At 44.4% G+C, this 21,012-nt stretch overlaps 1 protein-coding gene across 2 annotated transcripts in view; it reads left to right on the forward strand.

Moving 5' to 3' along the window:
* The window catches only part of LOC126234434 (uncharacterized), an 86,793-nt gene that overhangs the window by 56,835 nt on the left and 8,946 nt on the right, over positions 1–21,012 (forward strand). For both annotated transcript variants that reach the window (XM_049943130.1, XM_049943129.1), the window contains exon 5: positions 5,989–6,363. In XM_049943130.1, the coding sequence (XP_049799087.1) occupies positions 5,989–6,363 (375 nt within the window). The remainder of the gene's footprint in view (positions 1–5,988; positions 6,364–21,012) is intronic.

Raw genomic sequence — 21,012 nt, forward strand, 5'->3', positions numbered from 1 at the left:
CAGAGCTCCGGGAATGTGGTGAAATGTGGGTACTGGTCTGCTTCTCATGAACGCAGCTGAAATCTCTACCTACGATGAGGTGATCATATTTTCCGAGAAATAAAGGCGTGATCTCTTCTGAATAGAAGTAGGACTTGTCCCTCCATTTATCTGTGCCCGATGATGTGTACAGATTTATGTTTATGGTTCCCTCAGTTTTCAGGGCCACACCTCGTTCCGTTGGCAGATAAATCGGAAAATCCCTCCTAGTAAATCTCATATCCATAAGACCTGGAACCAGTCCCCGTCTTCAGTTCTTGTACGTGGGTGGCGTCGACGTCCGCTACTCGTAGCAAGTTGCGGAGGAATCAAGTTTAACTACCGGTGTCGAAAGTAGCTATTCGGTATGCCTAGTGGGATATCCGTGCAGCCGGTATACTCATAGTTTACGAGGGATGTCGTGAAGATAATAGAAGTCCATATCGGTCGCTGGGGTAGGCATGGGAAGACCCCCAATTTTAGTGTTGGTTTAGCGTACGAGCACACCCCTTTACCGAGTCGAGTGGAGACGGGAAATCCCCGTGATCTGTTCGTGGAAACGGTCAGCTAGTTTCAACACAGTGGGGTGACGGTGCTGGCCAAGTCCGCTCAACCACTTCGGTGACGTCGGGTGTTGGTCCTGGGAGATGGTAATGAACTGCGTCTTGCGAGGTCTTGGTGTGCCATGCCGCCATGTCGTGTGAGGGCTGGACGGGCAGTGCCGCCGTGTATGTGAATGGAGAAAGAGGTTGCAGTTCGGGCGGTGTTCGTGTCATCGTGTTGCATTTGTGTGATACGGCGTTGCAGGTATACTTTACGGATATGACCATCTTAGCCACAATCAGAACATACCTGATGTTGTCCATTATAAATCACCAATGCTCGGCACCCGCCTTCAAAAATGTACGATGAGACATGACTTTTGAGATCTATTCCGACCTGTCTCACACCGCTGTGTATCGGGTACATTGTGAATGGTGCCCATGTTTCGGCTAAATAGCTGTAGACTTCCGTATACGGGCTTAGCGCCAAGATGACTTCGTCTACCTGTACGTCGAAAGTCAGTTCGAAATCACGGATGGTTCAAAGGTTGGTTAAAATGTTTTATATTATTGATTAACATTAATTGATTACTATTTTGACAGATTAATGTGTTGAAATTAGAATTCATTCATGTAGATTTTTTCTACAAGGTTCGGAGTTGCCCACTTCCAATGGCCTGATGTTGCCGTCGGAGTGTCGAAATTTCAGTCACTATGGCGTCCGTTGGATAATCTCGTTACAAGTAGTGTCGGAAATCCTCTTAACATAAACGACGTTGGTGACGATTGATAGCTGAATGCCAGCGATCCGTCGCAGGGCATCTCGACATCATCACGTAAGATGTGCTGGAAGGCCGGTGCTTTGGGTTATGCGTATGCATCCGGAAAGGTGAATTTACGAGTGTACTCCTTGTAAGAGTTGGCCATCATAGTTTGTTCGGCTTGGAAGCGCAGTGATGCGATAGTAAACAAACACTACCCGTGCGCAGCAGCGTGGACGGCTCCACACCGCGGACCTACCGCCGAGTGAGCTACCCATGCATGATTCACGATTTCATGGAAGTTCTGCTTCGAAACTTGCAGGTGTTCTGCAAGTTTCACAGGAGGAGGTCTGTGAAGTTTGGAAGATAGAAGAGGAGGTAATGCGGAAGTAAAGCTGTGAGGACGGATTGAGTGTCGTGCTGCGGTAGCTCAAGTCGTAGAACAGTTCCCCGGCAACATCAAATTCTCCGAGTTCGAGTCTCGGTACGGCCCACAGTTTTAATCCGCCAGAATGATTCATAGCAGCGGATACTTCGCTGCATAGTGAAAATTTCATTATGGAAGGTATCTTCTAGTTTAAATTAGTATCTCCTTGTACACACAGAGTTAAACAATTCACGGCCTACTATATGAATCGTAGCCATGTATTTAATTAGGTCGTAACAACACTGTTTTGGATTTTATTTGTAACAAAATATCGAGTAAATCAAACAGCAGATGAAACTGGTGCAAAGATAGAATGCACGCTTTACAATAACAAAGAAGTTGGGAATCGATTAAGGAATACACTGTTTCGTGTAAATATCGGTGGAAAAGTAGCACTCCTCCGTATTATAGGCAATGACTTAAAAAAAAAAGACATAGTCAGAACAAATGAATATTATGCTAAATATATTTTGTCGTGGTAGAAGAATCCTTGTTTGATGAAAACTTTCATATAATTACATTTTCCTGCAGACATACTGAGTCTCATTTTTATCTTCGAAAAGATAAAACCCGAAGTAAAATTTGTGGCAAGGCCAGGACTTGACCATAGGTATCCCTGTCCCTAAATAGGTCTTCTGTTTAGCACACCAGCCATGCAGCTTCGGTAACCACTCTGCCAGGGGCTGTGGTCGATAGCACATCTACTTGGCAAGCAGGAGACTTGGGTTCAAGTCCCTGCTTTGGCACAAAATTTGGTTCATTAATTCAGCTTCTACCCTTACCAAAGACGAAAACTTTGTTTTATTATCAAATCACGAAAGCAAGCCTCAACGCCTCCAAGCTTCCCAATCTCTTTCCCTCTCTGCGAGGAGGTGACTCCCGAGTTCACGTTTGTGAGATGTTGGTGGGCTCTGCCCGGTTTGAAGGTATATCACTAGCAGTTCAAGATCCTCAAGTCCTTCTGAAGTTCCTCCATACTCTTCTTAGATGCATATGAGGCATTCATCCGGATGTAAATGAACTGGTATCTAGTTATTCCTCGTCTTCCTGGTCACGATCCCTTCTAGTGCATACATTAATATGCAGCCTCTTCTCGCCATTTTAGTGCCTTTTTACATCCAAGGTACATGAATTTATCAGCATGTTTCAGTAACTCATTACAGATCATCGCTTTTATCTTCATTAATTCCTTTGTAAAAATCATCGCCTCAGTCATCTCCACATTTATCCTTATTCCATATTCCTCACAGCGGCTATACAGTTTGTTCAACATATTGCTCATTGAGACGACAAATTAAGATACTCGAGGCGTAATGTCCATCAGTCGTTGCTCTTGGAAACTTTATTTCGGCTACGAGTTTCAGTGACTCAGTAGTGTCTTCTTCAGGCACATGTATGATTACTAAAAATACTAAAACAATACAGTATAAAATAAGCTGAATAATACAATAAATCTGTGAGATCAAATACACAGAAGTAAATAGTTATGAACTACAACTAATACGAACAATAGCAGTTCACATACGTAATATCTGTGTGCATCTGGTCTATTAAGTCAACTATAGAGCGCAATGGTGTCATTGTAATGATATGTAGCAAACCTAAACTTCAACGTCGAAAATATGAAACACATTTAGTAAGAAATCAAAAATAATAAATTTTTATAAAGAAGTTGTAATATGGATAGTGTAAAAGAGTGATTGTGTATGATAAACATATGAAAAGTAGTAGAAGAAAATAATTAATCATAATGTAAAGCAGTTTAACGTAGGAATGTGTATAATGTGTATGCAGCAGCGAAATGAATTATTTCTTAGGATGAAAGAAATATGGGATTGGATCATGCCATGCACAAAAATATTCCAAGCTATATCGTGAGAACCATACAAGTAGGTACACCTACATGTACCTGTACGTCTACATCTACATACGTACACCGGAAGCCACCGTACGGTGCGTAGCGGACGGTACTCTGTACCACTACTAGTTATTTCCTTTCCTGTTTCACTCGCCAACAGATCAAGGGAAAAACGATTGCCTTCAAGCCTCACTATGAGCCGTAATTTCTCGTATGTTATCTTACACGAATTGTATGTATGTACACGTGCAATATAGGGTGAAAACATGTAAACGGGGTGTAAGAGGCAGCGGCCACTGAGTTGCAAGGACACTCCATCGGAACGAGGTAGCATATAGGGGTCTGCAGACGCTAGTGAGGCGTTGAAATTAGTAGCATAAATAAAGTTTCAAAAAATACGGCTGATGGTGTATATTTCTACAACAGTGCGATCTGCCATTGTTCCTCACTCCATATATTTTTATAATGGATTTGCCACAACTTAATGTATCGTACCGGGTACTAGGAGAAGACCGAAAATTTCTGAACAGTAAAATGCAACTCATGGAAACAACAGCAGGAATATATTTCAATAGGAAGTGTCAGTTTGCAGTTTTAATACAGAAGTGTATCCTAATTAGAGTAAGACGACTGGTCAGTAATGATCTGAAAATTAAAGATAGTTTATATTTATGATATGTTTCTTCAATCTATATCGACAAATGGTTCATGTAGATTATCCTTTCATTTTCTAAACCACGCCTCCGCTGTGGCCGAGCGGTTCTAGGCGCTTCAGTCCAGAACCGAGCTGCTGCTATGGTCGCAGTTTCGAATCCTGCCTACGGCATGGATGTGTGTGATGGTTAGTTAGGTTTAAATAGTTCTAAGTCTAGGGGACTGATGATCTCGGATCTTAAGTCACATAGTGCTTAGAGCCATTTGAGCCATTCTAAACCACGCATGGTTATCAACTGTTGTTGCTTATAACAGTACGTTTAGGCACACACTTACCTACCCCCTGCATTGAATTTACATAGCCTCTTTCATTTATTTGGCTACCAAATGTACAATACTTCATTTGTATAGTTGTGTCATGGACATTGTTTAATAACGTTATATTTCGTTTTTAAATTTTTGTTAGTAACAATTCCTCTTATAGCTCTCCCGTGATATTTATTCCTTCATTAGATGTTTTCAATAATAGCCACCTTCTAATTTGTGTTTTAGGTATGGACGCCCTCTTCATACATCAAATTACAAATCACTCATACGTTTCGTCTATGAAATACTGTTGTTCATATTATTTTTAGTTCATATTTATTTACTTGTTTCCATTTGACGTAATGTGTCCAGAAATATCGCTGATGGTATAAATTTGTCAACTGTTCCTCACTCCATATATTTTTATGATGGATTTACGATTACTCGACACACGATGCCACAGTGGTAACAGCAGTTCCCGACAGCCGAACGCGGTGGTCTAGCGGTTCTAGGCGCTCAGTCCGGAACCGTGCGACTGCTACGGTCGCAGGTTCGAATCCTGCCTCGGGCATGGATGTGTGTGATGTCCTTAGGTTAGTTAGGTTTAAGTAGTTCTAAATTCTAGGGGACTGATGACCACAGATGTTAACTTCCATAGTGCTCAGAGGCATTTGAACCATTTGAAGTTCCCGACAGATCACGGAAGTTACGTGGTGTCGTGCTTGGCTAGCACTTGGATTGGTCACTGTTCGGGGCTGCTAACTGCTGTTGGCAAGTGGGGTGCACTCAGACCTTGTGAGGCGAATTGAGGAGCTACGTGACTGAGTAGAAGCACCTGTCGCGAAAATTGACAACGGTCGGGAGAGCAGAGTGCTGAATCCCCATCCAGTGACGCCTAAGCACTCCATCTTCAGGCCACGATTGACCTACCGGGACCATCCGACCGCCGTGTCATCCTCAGAGGAGGATGCGGATAGGAGGGACGTGGAGTCAGCACACCGCACTCCCGGTCGTTATGATGGTATTCTTGACCGAAGCCGCCACTATTCGGTCGAGTAGCTCCTCAATTGGCATCACGAGATTGAGTGCACCCCAATAAACGGTAAGAGCGCATGGCGGCTGGATGGTCACCCATCCAAGTGCCGGCCACGCCCAACAGCGCTCAACTTCGGTGATCTCACGGGGACCGGTGTATCCACTGCGGCAAGGCCGTTGCCCCAAGTGACGCCTAAGGGCTGATGATAACACGGCGGCCGGTCGGTACCGGTGGCGCTTCAAGGCCTGTTCGGAGTTGTTCTTTTGAGGATTAATGGCGGTCATATGGGATTTCACTACAGATTTACCAACTGTCGGGGAATTCTCTGCTGCCCGTGTCCGTTGAATGTGGCGTATTTTGCTTCACCTGTACTTGCAATTTTATAGGTAGTCTGGATGCGAATCTGACGCTGAAGCCTAATGAGACGCGGGAGAATTGCAGCATCCTGCGCAGTGACGGGGTAATGGGCGAGGCGCGGTGCGACAGCATGTCGCCGTTCCTGTGCGAGCGGCCTCTGTCGCTGGGCGTGCCGGGCACCTACAAGTGGGAGGAGGACGCGGGCCGCTTCTACAAGACGCACGCGCGGAGCCTGCCGCGGGCGCGCGCCGCCGAGGAGTGCCGGCGCGAGAACGCGACGCTCGCCGTCCCCGACACGTGGGTGCGCGCCGCCGTGCTGCTGCGCCTGCTCGAGCCCAGCGCAGATCTCTACTTCGTCGGCTTCACCGACCACGAGCACGAGGGCGACTTCGTCACGGACGCAGGTACGCTGCCCTGAGCGCTACATTATGGTCACTATGACGGTCAGTTTCGTTTTAGGAGATATTTAGCCCCTTGTGACTTTTTTTCTTTCTTTCTTTTTGTAGTAAGGTCTTAAGGGACCAAACTACTTAGGTCAGCGGTGCCTAAGCCTACACACTAACTAACCCATCTTACGCTATGGACAACACACACACACATGCCCTACGGATGACACTCGAACATCTGCCGCGGGTGGGGGATGGGGGGGGGGGGGGGGGGAGGGTGGAGGCGGAGTCGCACGGACCGTCACAAGGTGCCCTAGACCACTAGGCTATTCCGCGCGGCTCTGCCTTATATCAGTTGACTACTCTACACAAGTAACTCTACTGCAGCACCCATGGAGTTTTAGTCCTGTACAGAGTCTAGTCTGCACCGACGGGACGTTTCCGTGTATCCGCCAGCACAAAACTGCGTTTGTTCTGGCAGCTGTCTGCTATGCAGTTTGGCACCTGAACTGTAAAAGTGAGGTTATGAAGTACTATTCTTTCTTAGAAGAAAGTTCGAAATACAAACATAAAAAAAAAGTTATGTATCACCGCGGTTACCAGAACTCCTGAAGATAGACGTTGACTGTGGATATTGTATCACAGACACACTCCCATTGACTGTTCAGAGATGTCAGTAAATTCGCCCAAAGATGTAAGAAACCACTCATAAGCAGCACCTACTAGACGGAGCCGTCCGGGATGGCCAAGCGATTCTAGGCGCTACAGTCTGGAACCGAGCGACCGCTACGGTCGAAGGTTCGAATCCTGCCTCGGGCATGGATGTCTGTGACGTCCTTATGTTAGTTAGGTTTAAGTAGTTCTAAGTGCTAGGGGACTGAAGACCTCAGAAGTCCCATAGTGCTCAGAGCCATTTGAACCATTTTACTAGACGGAGAGGATGCGACAGCCGATCAGTTCCAGTCATTCCATCAGGAAGGAGGTACACGGCTCTTGTTGTCTGTAGTTCAAACATGACTAGACGGTCAATACCGCGGTTCGATAGCATCCGAATTGTTACTTTGTACCAGGAAGGGCTCTCAACAAGGGAAGGGTCCAGGCGTCTCCGAGTGAACCAGTGCGATGTTGTTCGGATATGGAGGAGATACAGAAAAACAGGAGCTATCGGTGACATGCCTCGCTAAGGCCGTCCAAGGGCTACTATTGCAGTGGATGACAGCTACGGATTATCGCTCGCAGGAATCCTGACAGCAACACCCACACGTTGAGTAATGCCTTTCGTGCAGCTACAGGAAGTCGTGTTACGACTCAAACTGTGTGCAATAGGCTGCATGATGCGCAACCTCACCCCAGACGTCCATGACGAGGTCCACGACACCATGCAGCGCGGTACAGATGGGACCAACAACATGCCATGTAGACCGCTCAGGATTGGCATCACGTTCTCTTCACCGATGAGTGTCGCATATGCCTTCAACCAGACAATCGTCGGAGACATGTTTGAAGGCAACCTGGTCAGGCTGATTGCCTTAGACACACTGTCCAGCGAATGCTGCAAGGTCGAGGTTCCCTGATGGTTTGGGGTGGCATTATGTGGTCATGGAAGGCGGCGTAACGGCTGTACTATTTGCGAATGACATCCTACGACCGATAGTGCAACCATATCGGGAGCATTTTGGCGAGGCATTTGTCTTCATGGACGACAATTTGCGCACCCATCGTGCACATCTTGTAAATGACATCCTTCAGGATAACGACATCGCTTGACTAGAGTGGCTAGCGTGTTCTCCAGACATGAACCCTATCGAACATGCCTGGGATAGATTGAAAAGGGCAGTTTATTATGTGACCCACAAACCACTTTGAGGGATCTAAGCCGAATCGCCGTTCAGGACTGGATAAATTTGGACCAACAGTGCCTTGATGAACTTGTGGATAGTATGGCACGACGAATATATGCATGCATCAATGTAAGAGGACGTGCCAGTGGGTATTAGAGGCACCGGTGTCTACATTAATCTGGACCACCAGCTCTGAAGGTCTCGCTGTATGTTGGTACAACTTGCGATGTGTGGTTTTGATGAGCAATAAAAAGGGCGGAGAAAATGTTTATGTTGATCTCTATTCCAATTTTCTCTACAGGTTCCGGAACCCTCGGACCGACGTGATGCAAAACTATTTTTTTTTTTTTTTTTTTTTTTTTTGTCATCAGTCTACTGACTGGTTTGATGCGGCCCGCCGCGAATTCCTATCCTGTGCTAACCTCTTCATCTCAGAGTGGCACTTGCAACCTACGTCCTCAATTATTTGCTTGACGTATTCCAATCTCTGTCTTCCTCTACAGTTTTTGCCCTCTACAGCTCCCTCTGGTGCCATGGAAGTCATTCCCTCATGTCTTAGCAGATGTCCTATAATCCTGTCCCTTCTCCTTATCAGTGTTTTCCATATATTCCTTTCCTCTCCGATTCTGCGTAGAACCTCCTCATTCCTTACCTTATCAGTCCACCTAATTTTCAACATTCGTCTATAGCACCACATCTCAAATGCTTCGATTCTCTTCTGTTCCGGTTTTCCCACAGTCCAAGTTTCACTACCATACAATGCTGTACTCCAGACGTACATCCTCAGAAATTTCTTCCTCAAATTAAGGCCGGTATTTGATATTAGTAGACTTCTCTTGGCCAGAAATGCCTTTTTTGCCATAGCGAGTCTGCTTTTGATGGCCTCCTAGCTCCGTCCGTCATTGGTTATTTTACTGCCTAAGTAGCAGATCTCCTTAACTTCATTGACTTCGTGACCGTCAGTCCTGATGTTAAGTTTCTCGCTGTTCTCATTTCTACTACTTCTCATTACCTTCGTCTTTCTCCGATTTACTCACAAACCATATTGTGTAATCTTTAGACTGTTCATTCCGTTCAGCAGATCATTTAATTCTTCTTCGCTTTCACTCAGGATAGCAATGTCATCAGCGAATCGCATCATTGATATCCTTTCACCTTGTATTTTAATTCCACTCCTGAACCTTTCTTTTATTTCCATCATTGCTTCCTCGATGTACAGATTGAAGAGTAGGGGCGAAAGGCTACAGCCTTGTCTTACACCCTTCTTAATACGAGCACTTCGTTCTTGATCATCCACTCTTATTATTCCCTCTTGGTTATTGTAGATATTGTATATGACCCGTCTCTCCCTATAGCTTACCCCTAATTTTCTCAGAATCTCGAACAGCTTGCACCATTGTATATTGTCGAACGCTTTTTCCAGGTCGACAAATCCCATGAAAGTCTCTTGATTTTTCTTTAGCCTTGCTTCCATTATTAACCGTAACGTCAGAATTGTCTCTCTCGTCCTTTTACTTTTCCTAAAGCCAAACTGATCGTCACCTAGCGCATTCTCAAATTTCTTTTCCATTCTTCTGTATATTATTCTTGGAAGCAGCTTCGATGCGTGAGCTGTTAAGCTGATTGTGCGATAATTCTCGCACTTGCCAGCTCTTGCCGTCTTCGGAAGTGTGTGGTGATGCTTTTCCGAAAGTCAGATGGTATGTCGCCAGACTCATATATTCTACACACCAACGTGAATAGTCGTTTGGTTGCGACTTCCCCCAATGATTTTAGAAATTCTGATGGAATGTTATCTATCCCTTCTGCCTTATTTGAGCGTAAGTCCTCCAAAGCTCTTTTAAATTCCGATTCTAATACTGGATCCCCTATCTCTTCTAAATCGACTCTTGTTTCTTCTTCTATCACACCAGACAAATCTTCACCCTCATAGAGGATTTCAATGTATTCTTTCCACCTATCTGCTCTCTCCTCTGCATTTGTGGAATTCCCGTTGCACTCTTAATGTTACCACCGTTGCTTTTAATGTCACCAAAGGTTGTTTTGACTTTCCTGTATGCTGAGTCTGTCCTTCCGACAATCATATCTTTTTCGATGTCTTCACATTTTTCCTGCAGCCATTTCGTCTTAGCTTCCCTACACTTCCTATTTATTTCATTCCTCAGGGACTTGTATTTCTGTATTCCTGATTTTCCCGGAACATGTATGTACTTCCTCCTTTTATCAATCAACTGAAGTATTTCTTCTGTTACCCATGGTTTCTTCGCAGCTACCTTCTTTGTGCCTATGTTTTCCTTCCCAACTTCTGTGATGGCCCTTTTTAGAGATGTCCATTCCTCTTCAAATGTTCTGCCTACTGCGCTATTCCTTATTGCTGTATCTATAGCGTTAGAGAACTTGAAACGTATCTCGTCATTCCTTAGTACTTTCGTATCCCACTTCTTTGAGTGTTGATTCTTCCTCACTAATGTCTTCAGCCTACTCTTCATCACTACTATGTTGTGATCTGAGTCTATATCTGCTCCTGGGTACGCCTTACAATCCAGTATCTGATTTCGGAATCTCTGTCTGACCATGATGTAATCTAATTGAAATCTTCGCGTATCTCCCGGCCTTTTCCAAGTATACCTCCTCCTCTTGTCATTCTTGAACAGGGTTATTCGCTATTACTAGCTGAAACTTGTTACAGAACGCAATTAGTCTTTCTCCTCTTTCATTCCTCGTCCCAAGCCCATATTCTCCTGTAACCTTTTCTTTTACTCCTTCCCCTACAACTGCATTCCAGTCGCCCATGACTATTAGATTTTCGTCCCCCTTTACATACTGCAATACCCTTTCAATATCCTCATACACTTTCTCTATCTGTTCATCTTCAGTTTGCGACGTCGGCATGTATACCTGAACTATCGTTGTCGGTGTTGGTCTGCTGTCGATTCTGATCCGGTCACTGAACTGTTCACAGTAACACACCCTCTGCCCTACCTTCCTATTCATAACGAATCCTACACCTGTTATACCATTTTCTGCTGCTGTTGATATTACCCGATACTCATGTGACCTGAAATCCTTGTCTTCCTTCTACTTCACTTCACTGACCCCTACTATATCTAGATTGAGCCTTTGCATTTCTCTTTTCAGATTTTCTAGTTTCCCTACCACCTTCAAGATTCTGACATTCCACGCCCCGACTCGTAGAACGTTATCCTTTCGTTGATTATTCAACCTTTTTCTCATGGTAACCTCCCCCTTGGCAGTCCCCTCCCGGAGATCCGAATGTGGGACTATTCCGGGATCTTTTGTCAATGGAGAGATCATCACGACACTTCTTCAATTACAGGCCACATGTCCTGTGGATACACGTTACGTGTCTTTAATGCAGTGGTTTCCATTGCCTTCTGCATCCTCATGTCGTTGATCATTGCTGATTCTTCCGCCTTTAGGGGCAATTTCCCACCCCTAGGACAAGAGAGTGTCCTGAACCTCTGTCCGCTCCTCCGCCCTCTTTGACAAGGCCGTTGGGGGAATGAGGCTGACTTCTTGTGCCGGAAGTCTTCGGCCGCCAATGCTGATTATTTATGAAAATTTAGGCAGTGGCGGGGATCGAACCCGGGACCGAAGACGTTTTGATTATAAATCAAAGACACTACCTCTAAGAACGAGCAATGACAAAGGAGTTTACTAATGACCGAAGGAAATTTCATAGTGATTGTTCTTTGCCAAATGTCATGTACTGCACTCCTGCGAAATGAAAGACTAGGAAAACGGTCTTCAGACATTTCAAAAGATATACATGAACACCAGAAAATATACAGGATGAATCATCTGCCCTGACCAATGGGTTTTATGGGACCCACAACCCCTTCGAAAACCACACATGAATTTTTCATAATTTTTCAGTCACTAAGTACAAACTATCAGTACTACAGGAAAAAAGAACAGGATCTTTTTGTACAAAATGTGATGTAGTTAAATTTTGCGCTGGGATAAATTTCGACTAGAGCTAACAGTTTTCGAGTTATTCAATAAAAAAGGCGTGATAAGGTTAATTTTGTATGTTTTTCTTGAATAATTGGAAATCTACGGTCTCTAGCGAAATCGTATTGCAGTAAAAACTTTAACTACATTAAATTTCTTATAAAAAAGGCGTTTTCATGTTTTCTGTTGGACTAAGGGGCGCGGGGAATACGAAAATCTTGCGTGTGGTTTTAGAAGGTATTGTGGGCTGCATAAAACCCTTCGGTAGGGGCAGCTGTATCACCATGTAAACTTGAAAACGCATCAAACACTATTTAGAAAGCAGTAAATAACGTCCATTTATTTTATCCTTTGTTTTCTGTTTTATTATGAAAAAGCCAAATGACACCTAAAAATATTTTCTCTTTAAATAATTCTGAATTTTTGAATGTTCAAATAAGTTCCGTTGAAAGGCAGTTATCTACAACAGTTTCCAAAAGTTAAGCGTAATGAAGGAAAGATGTCACATTCCCTCATCAGGATGTCGAAAGGATTACTTAGCAAGCCGCTGCTTGGCGTACAGCAGTGCCTCAAAGATATTGATTTGAAAAGTTCTGATAGCTAAGATACATATTGACAAGAAACTTAAACAGCTGAGAAATCTCTTCTACAACAAAATAAGCTGTTAATAGGGGTATGGGTACCGCTAGCAGCCACACGTTCTCCACAGTGAGGTGGCATGCTCTGTATGAAATGGTTCAAACGCTCTCTCGGTAATCGATCCCATTCCTCGCCAAGAGTGGTACAGACGTCTCAAAGCGTCCATTCGTTGGTGTTGGTTGATGTGATGCAATTCGCCTTCCTAAAGCATCCCAAGTATTTTCTCGGCCAGTCAGTGCGACTTATATCTTCTCCTCCAAGAAATTGATCCACCATATCAACTTCATACAGATGGACGCTATCGTCCACAAATAGGAAGTCTGAACCAACTGCACCTCTGAAACAGGGAACGCGTGGTAGCAGTACCTCACCTCTGTACTCTGACAGAGTTTACAATGTTCCTCCGAGCATCAACATGACGCGTCCTCACACCATGTCTATATCACCACCAAACCAATCTCTTTACACGGCGTTCCAGGGATTGTGTCGGCTACCAGGCTCTCTCCAGAGTAATTTACAACGAGAATCATTTTGAAAACATTCCTCCGTTCACTTATGGTCCAGTGTTGGTGTTGCCGACGCCACAATACAAGGGCCAGTCTCTATGCTGTAGTGATCGGGATGCACATTTCCGGACGTCTGGCGAACATCCCTGCTGTTCTGAGTCTCCGATACACAGCAACAGCAATTCCCGGGGCAGCTGCAAGCAGTGCAGACAATTTTCTTGCAGATGTACTCCGATTTCGTCGGGCAGCTGCGGACCTGGTGTTGGGTGGTTCCCTTGATCAATCTTGTACTGGCCTACGACGAACATCTGCTGAGCGTCGAAGAGTCACCAAAGCCACGAAATGAGTGTGATTAAAATTTAGGTTGAGAGGATGTCAATAATAAGATTCCCTGACGTCATTGCTACCTCAGTGAAAGTAAAGAACAGTTGCACTATTGAATGGAATTAACAGTTAATGATCACAAAATATGGACTGTGAGCAAGCCGAAAAAAGATGACAGTAACGAGGTGAAGCACAAATGAGACCAGCGATAAACTTGAAATCAAAACCGGTGAACGCGAAGTAGACAAATTTAATGAATTCTGTTCCATTGAAAGCAAAATAGCAGATGACAGACGAAGCAAGGAGAACATAAAAAGCGGAAAAGCACTGGCAAAGAGGAGACATATGGCCGAAAGAAGTCTTTTTGTCTGAATTAGAGGAATAAGTATCCGAGAGTTTGCATTTCCAGCCCAGCGTTGTAGGGAAGTGTTTTTGTGCTGTATAAACCGAGAAGAGGAGAATAGTAGTTTTTGTGATGTTAATGTGGATGTGGAAGGATGTTAAAAATTAGGCGGAATGACAAGAAATGTTTTCTGCAGAGTTGGTGGAGAGAGAAACGTTTCGACTAGAACAAAGTACAGGATGACAGCACATGTATTAAGACGTCAAGGAATAACTCCCGTGGTAGACGGTAAAACTGTAGGGGAAAACAAAGACTGGATTGTGTCCGACAAGTAAATCAGGATGGAGGATGTATGTGCTACTCTGAAGTTGGCAAGATTTATCAAACCAGTCAGACTGACGAAAAAAATGTCTTTCATTGGAAGCATGGCAGCTGTAATTTGTCCTTCGCTAGAGTGGGATTTACGAATGTCGGCTTCCTGGGCCATAGTAACGTGGAACACTTTGCACCCCCACCACATCCTCTGCAGCGTAGCAAAGTACAGTCCTAGGCAGTTTGGAGGCCCTATGTACGCTGTATGGAGAGGGCGCAGGTGGCTGGTTCCCACACTGGACAATGCCTCATCTTGCTTGCTGCAGCATGCAGGCATGTAGCGAGAAGCTAAAGCACATATTCCACTGTGATTTTAATTTTATCCGTTTCCGTGAAACAACAATAATAAAAACTTGTAATGTGCAGTTATCTACAGAAATAATTGTGCCATAAAGTTTCAATTCAATGTATTTTATTGTTTTGAAGATACAGTATTTTCTGAAAACACCTAATTTTCAATAGTTAAAAACATGTAATAGTTTGCTTACTACTTTAACATGTGTGGAGTGAATGGGAAATATAAGTGAAGAACGAATCTAGACTTGCTGAACAGCTAGAATGTTGAGCGTGTGAAATATCTTTGTGCTATAATGGAATGAGTTACGTACATTGAAAAACAGAAAACAGATAGTAATTGGGCAACACGGTGTAAAGTTCCTTTTACATAGTGTTGCCTATGCTTGTAACAGGTGGTCGGTGAAGGGACTTAGCATGTTAGTCGTGGTCCAAGATGTGCCTTTTAGCGTCATCTCTGGCTATTAGACGTTTTTGAATTGGACGGCTGCACGCTTCTACTTACCGTCGGTCAATTTTCGATGTCGCCTAAAGATGACCGTTAAGAATAAAGCGGGATGTGGCGTGAAACGCATGTTGTTGTTGTTGTGGTCTTTAGTCCTGAGACTGATTTGATGCAGCTCTCCATGCTACTCTATCCTGTGCAAGCTGCTTCATCTCCCAGTACCTACTGCAACCTACATCCCTCTGAATCTGCATTGTGTATTCATGTCTTGGTCCCCCTCTACAATTTTCAACCTCCACGCTGCCCTCCAATACTAAATTGGTGATCCCTTGATGCCTCAGAACATGTCCTACCAACCGATCCCTTCTTCTAGTCAGGTTGTGCCACAAACTTCTCCTCTCCCCAATCCTCTCCAATACCTCCTCGTTAGTTATGCGATCTACCCACCTAATCTTCAGCATTCTTCTGTAGCACCACATTTCGAAAGCTTCTATTCTCTTCTTGTCCAAACTAGTTATCGTCCATGTTTCACTTCCATACATGGCTACACTCCACACAAATACTTTCACAAACGACTTCCTGACACTTAAATCTATACTCGATGTTAACAAATATCTCTTCTTCAGAAACGCTTTCCTTGCCATTGCCAGTCTACATTTTATATCCTCTCTACTTCGACCATCATCAGTTACTTATCTCCTTAAATAGCAAAACTTCTTTACTACCCGACTTAATTCGACTACATTCCTTTATCCTCGTTTTGCTTTTGTTGATGTTCATCTTATATCCTCCTTTCAAGACACTATCCATTCCGTTCAACTGCTCTTCCGAGTCCTTTGCTGTCTCTGAGAGAATTACAATGTTATCGGCGAACCTCAAAGTTTTTATTTCTTCTCTATGGATTTTAATACCTACTCCAAAATTTTTCTATTGTTTCCTTCACTGCTTGCTCAATATACAGATTGAATAGCATCGGGGAGAGGCTACAACCCTGTCTCGCTCCCTTCCCAACCACTGCTTCCCTTTCATGTCCCTCTACTCTTTTACCTGCCAACTGGTTTCTGTACAAATTGTAAATACCCTTTCGCTCCCTGTATTTGACCCCTGCCACCTTCAGAATTTGAAAGAGAGTGTTCTAGTCAACATTGTCAAAAGCTTTCTCTAAGTCTACAAATGCTAGGAACGTAGGTTTGCCGTTCCGTCATCTTTCTTCTAAGGTGGGTCTTAAGGTCGGTATTGCCTCACGTGTTCCAATATTTCTGCGGAATCCAAACTGATCTTCCCCAAGGTCGGCTTCTACCAGTTTTTCCATTCGCCTGTAAAGAACTCGCTTAGTATTTTTCAGCTGCTACTTATTAAACTGATCACATCTGTCAACCCCTGCTTTCTTTGGGATTGGAGTTATTATATTCTTCTTGAAGTCTGAGGGTATTTCGCCTGTCTCACACATCTTGCTCACCAGATGGTAGAGTTTTGTCAGGACTGGCTCTCCCAAGGCTGTCAGTAGTTCTAATCTACTCCCGGGGCCTAGTTTGGACTCAGGTCATTCAGTGCTCTGTCAAACTCTTCACGCAGTATCATATCTCCCATTTCATCTTCATCTACATCCTTTTTCATTTCCATAATATTTTCCTCAAGTTCATCGCCCTTGTATAGACCCTCTATATACTCCTTCCACCTTTCTGCTTTCCCTTCTTTGCTTAGAACTGGGTTTCCATCTCAGCTCTTGATATTCATGCAAGTGGTTCTCTTTTCTCCAAAGGTCTCTTTAATTTTCCTGTAGGCAGTATCTATCTTACCCCTAGTGAGATAAGCCTCTACATCCTTACATTTGTCCTCTAGCCATCCCTACTTTGCCATTCTGCACTCCCTGTCGATCTCATTTTTGAGACTTTTGTATTCCTTTTTGCCTGCTTCATTTACTGCATTTTTATATTTTCTCCTTTCATCAATTAAATTCAATATTTCTACTGTTACCGAAGGATTTCTACTAGCCCTCGTCTTTTTACCTACTTGATCATCTGCTGCCTTCACTACTTCATCCCTCAAAGCTACCCATTCTTCTTCAACTGTATTTCTTTCCCCCATTCCTGTCGACTGTTCCCTTATGCTGTCCCTGAAACTCTGTACAACCTCTGGTTTAGTCAGTTGTGAAACGCATATGTGATGTTTTTTGTAAAAAACTATCGTTTTTTTGCAGCTGTGAAACGTGACTTACTCAGTGCATAGGAAGTAAGAATAAAAAAAACCTTTAACATAATTTACTTTTGCATTTTATTTAATTACACGTTGCATTTCGGACCCTATGGATCCATCTTTATGTGCAGATCGCCTTAATACACCATGTGACCAAAAGTATCCGGACACCTGGCTGAAAATTACTTACAAGTTCGTGCCTCCTTCCATCGGTAGTGCTGGGATTCACTATGGTGTTGGCCCACCCTTAACCTTGATGATAGCTTCCGCTCTCACAGGCGTGCGTTCAATCAGGTGCTGGAGGTATCTTTGGGAATGGCAGCCAATTCTTCACGGAGTGCTGCACTGAAGAGAGGTATCGATGTCGGTCGGTGAGGCTTGGCACGATGTCGGCGTTCCGAAACATCCCAGAGGTGTTCTGTAGGATTCAGGCCAGGATTATGTGCAGCCCAGTCCATTACAGGGATGTTATTGTCGTGTAACCACACCACCACAAGCCGTGCATTATGAATAGATGCTCGATCCTGTTGAAAGATGCAATCGGCATTCCCGAATTGCTCTTCAACAGTGGGAAGCTAGAACGTGCTTAAAACATCAATGTAGGTCTGTGCTGTGATTGTGTCACGCAAAACAACAAGAGATGCAAGCCCCCTCCATGAAAACCACGACCACACCCTAACACAACCACCTCCGAATTTTACTGTTAGCACTACACACGTTGGCAGATGACGTTCAACGGGAATTCACCATACCCACATCCTGACATCGGATCGCCACACTGTGTACTTTGATTCGTCACTCCACACAACGGTTTTCCATTGTTCAATCGTCCAATATTTACGCCCTTTACACCAAGCGAGGCGTCGTTTGGCATTTACCGGCCTGATGCGTGGCTTATGAGCAGCCGATCGACCATGAAATCCAAGTTTTCTCACCTCTCGCCTAACTGTCATAGTACTTGCAGTGGATCCTGATGCAGTTAGGAATTCCTGTGTGATGGTCTGGATAGATGTCTGTCTATTCTTCGTTACGACTCCCTTCAACTTCGACGGTCTCTATCAGTCAACGGACGAAGTCGGACTGTACGCTTTAGTGCTGTAGGTGTCCCTTCACGTTTCCACTTCACTATCACATCGAAAACAGTGGACCTAGGGATGTTTAGGAGTGTGGAAATCTCGGATACAGACGTATGAAACAAGTGACACCCAATCACCTGACCACTTTCGAAGTCCGTGAGTTCCGCGGAGCGTCCCATTCTGATGTCTTACTATGTCTAATGACTAATGACGTCGCTGAAATGGATTACCTGGCAGTAGGTGGCAGCACAATGCACCTAATATGAAAAACGTATGTTTCTGGGGTTTCCCGGATACTTCTGATCAGACTTTAGTTCTGCTTTTAAATAAGGTGAAATGTATGTTCCTGTTGTATTTTGTATTTGGCGAATAAACTCGTTAAAATAAGATGAGAAGCTGAGCGGAGCAGCAGCAGCACTTGTGTGGTATACTGTAAATTAAATTAGTCTTTGTTTTCTGTTAACGTGCTTCTGAAAAGAAATGAACTGTACATGTGTAATGTACTGTGTAGATTAGTGATTAGAAAATTAATCGTAGTTTTTGTTTTTGCGTAAGTCTTGTGAATATCTTTGTGAAGGACGACTTCCTAGTGTAAACTTACCGCGTAGAGAAATTTATTTCTGTTGAACAGCTTGCGGCCTCAGAGATCAGTGAGAAATTTGCACACTAAAATTTCGTATATTTTCAAACTAAGTAGCGCCATTTGAGACCTTGTATCTATTTTATACACAGTACGATATGGCTAGGGACTGTGCTTGTTGTCAGCGGACACAAGGAGAGTTGGCTGCTGTCCGTAAACAGCTGGAAACTGCGTTGGCTACCGTCGACAAGCTTCTAGCTAATGCTCGAAGTTGCGGTGACGTCGGGGCGACAGTGACGAGACCTACAACGACGCCTTTGGTGTCACTGGAATCCCCAGGTGGCCCAGACGTCACTGCGGCTTCCTACACGCAACCTCTGACCAGTCCGTCCTCACTACAGAGTGGGTGGCAGACAGTGGTGGGCTCGCGTGTCACTGGGCGGAAGGCGGAAGACGAAGCAGGCTGTGCGGCTGGTTCCCTGAGTCTTAGCAACAGGTAAGAGCTGCTTCCCAGAATTGATGTTAACTTTGAGCCAGGACGGGTTGCCTCTCCTGTTGGGTCAGCGGTCGATTTTCCTGCCCAGTCCAGACAAGTACAGAGGGTGGGTATGCTAGTCATTGGGAGGTCCAATGTTAGGCGGGTGATGGAGCCCTGCAGGGAGATAGCGGGCAAGGCGAGAAAGAATTCCAGTGTGCGTTCGGTATGTTTGCCAGGAGGTCTCATCCGTCATATGGAGGAGGCCCTGTCGGAAGCTATCGAGGGCACTGGGTGCAACCGGTTGCATGTAGTGGCAAATTCCGGCACTAATAACGTCTGCCGCTTGGGTTCGGAGACCATCCTCGGCTTCTTTCGGCGGCTAGCTGACATGGTGGAGTCCACTAGCAACGCACGTGGGGTGTAGGCTAAGTTGTCTATTTGTAGCATCCCGTACCCCGGGTTGATCGCGGTCCTCTGGTTTGGAGCAGAGTGGAAGGTCTAAACCGGAGCCTCAGACGGCTCTGAGACGCTATCGGATGCGAATTTCTCGACCTCCGCTATCGGGTTCCCCTTAATAGGTCAGGCGTGCAGTACACACAGGAAGCGGCTACTGGAGTAGCGGAGTACGTGTGACGTGCACATGGGGCTTTTTTAGGTTAGAGGACCCCGCCATTGGAAGCAAACACGATTTACCTGTGAAATCAGCGACATCTACCTCAGAGAATCTTGGTCGTCGCAAATCAGAGATAGAAAAGATTAATATGATTTTCGTAAACTGCAGGAGCATCCAAGGAAAGGTCCCAGAATTAGTATCGCGTGTAATGCACAGGTAGTATTGGGAACAGAAAGCTGGTTGAAACTAGAAGTCAATGACAACGAAATCCTGAGTTCACACTGGATAGGTTAGTCACCAAATAGTGGCGGTGTGTTTATTGCAGTAAAAAATCGATAAAAATCTAGTGATGTTATCACGAATTCCGTATGTGAATTAATCTGGATGAAATTGAGTATCAAAGAACGGTCAAAATTGGTGATCGGATGCTTTTATAGACCACTTGGGTTAGGACCTGTAGTTGTGAGCGCTTCAGACAGAAATTGCAGAATATCATTTGTAATTTTCCTGATCATGCCGTTGTAATAGAGGGTGACTTCAGCCTGCCAGGTACAGATTGGGAATGTTATGCCATCAAAACTGGTGCCAGAGACAAGGAATCATGTGACATTGTTCTGGATGTCTTGTCCGATAATTACCTTGAGCAGATACTTAGAGAACCAACTCGTGAGTTTAACGTCTTAGACCTCATGGCAACAAACAGACCTGCACTTATCGAATCGGTTAACGTGGAGGAAGGTATCAGTGATAATAAGGCTGTGATAGCATCTATGACGACGGGTCCTACAAGAAATGTTACGAAAGGTAGGAAGATATATTTGCTCAGCAAGGATGACAGGATACAAATTTCAGAACATCTCAGCAGTCAGCATAAAATATTCGGTGATGAGGACGAATATGTGGAGAACAAATGGAAAAAATTCAAAGGCATCGTTCAAAATGCCCTAGACAAGTATACTCCGAGTAACGTTTTAAGGTATGGGAA

Source organism: Schistocerca nitens, chromosome 2 (genome assembly GCF_023898315.1).
Source record: "Schistocerca nitens isolate TAMUIC-IGC-003100 chromosome 2, iqSchNite1.1, whole genome shotgun sequence".
Classification (NCBI taxonomy): Eukaryota; Metazoa; Arthropoda; class Insecta; order Orthoptera; family Acrididae; genus Schistocerca; species Schistocerca nitens.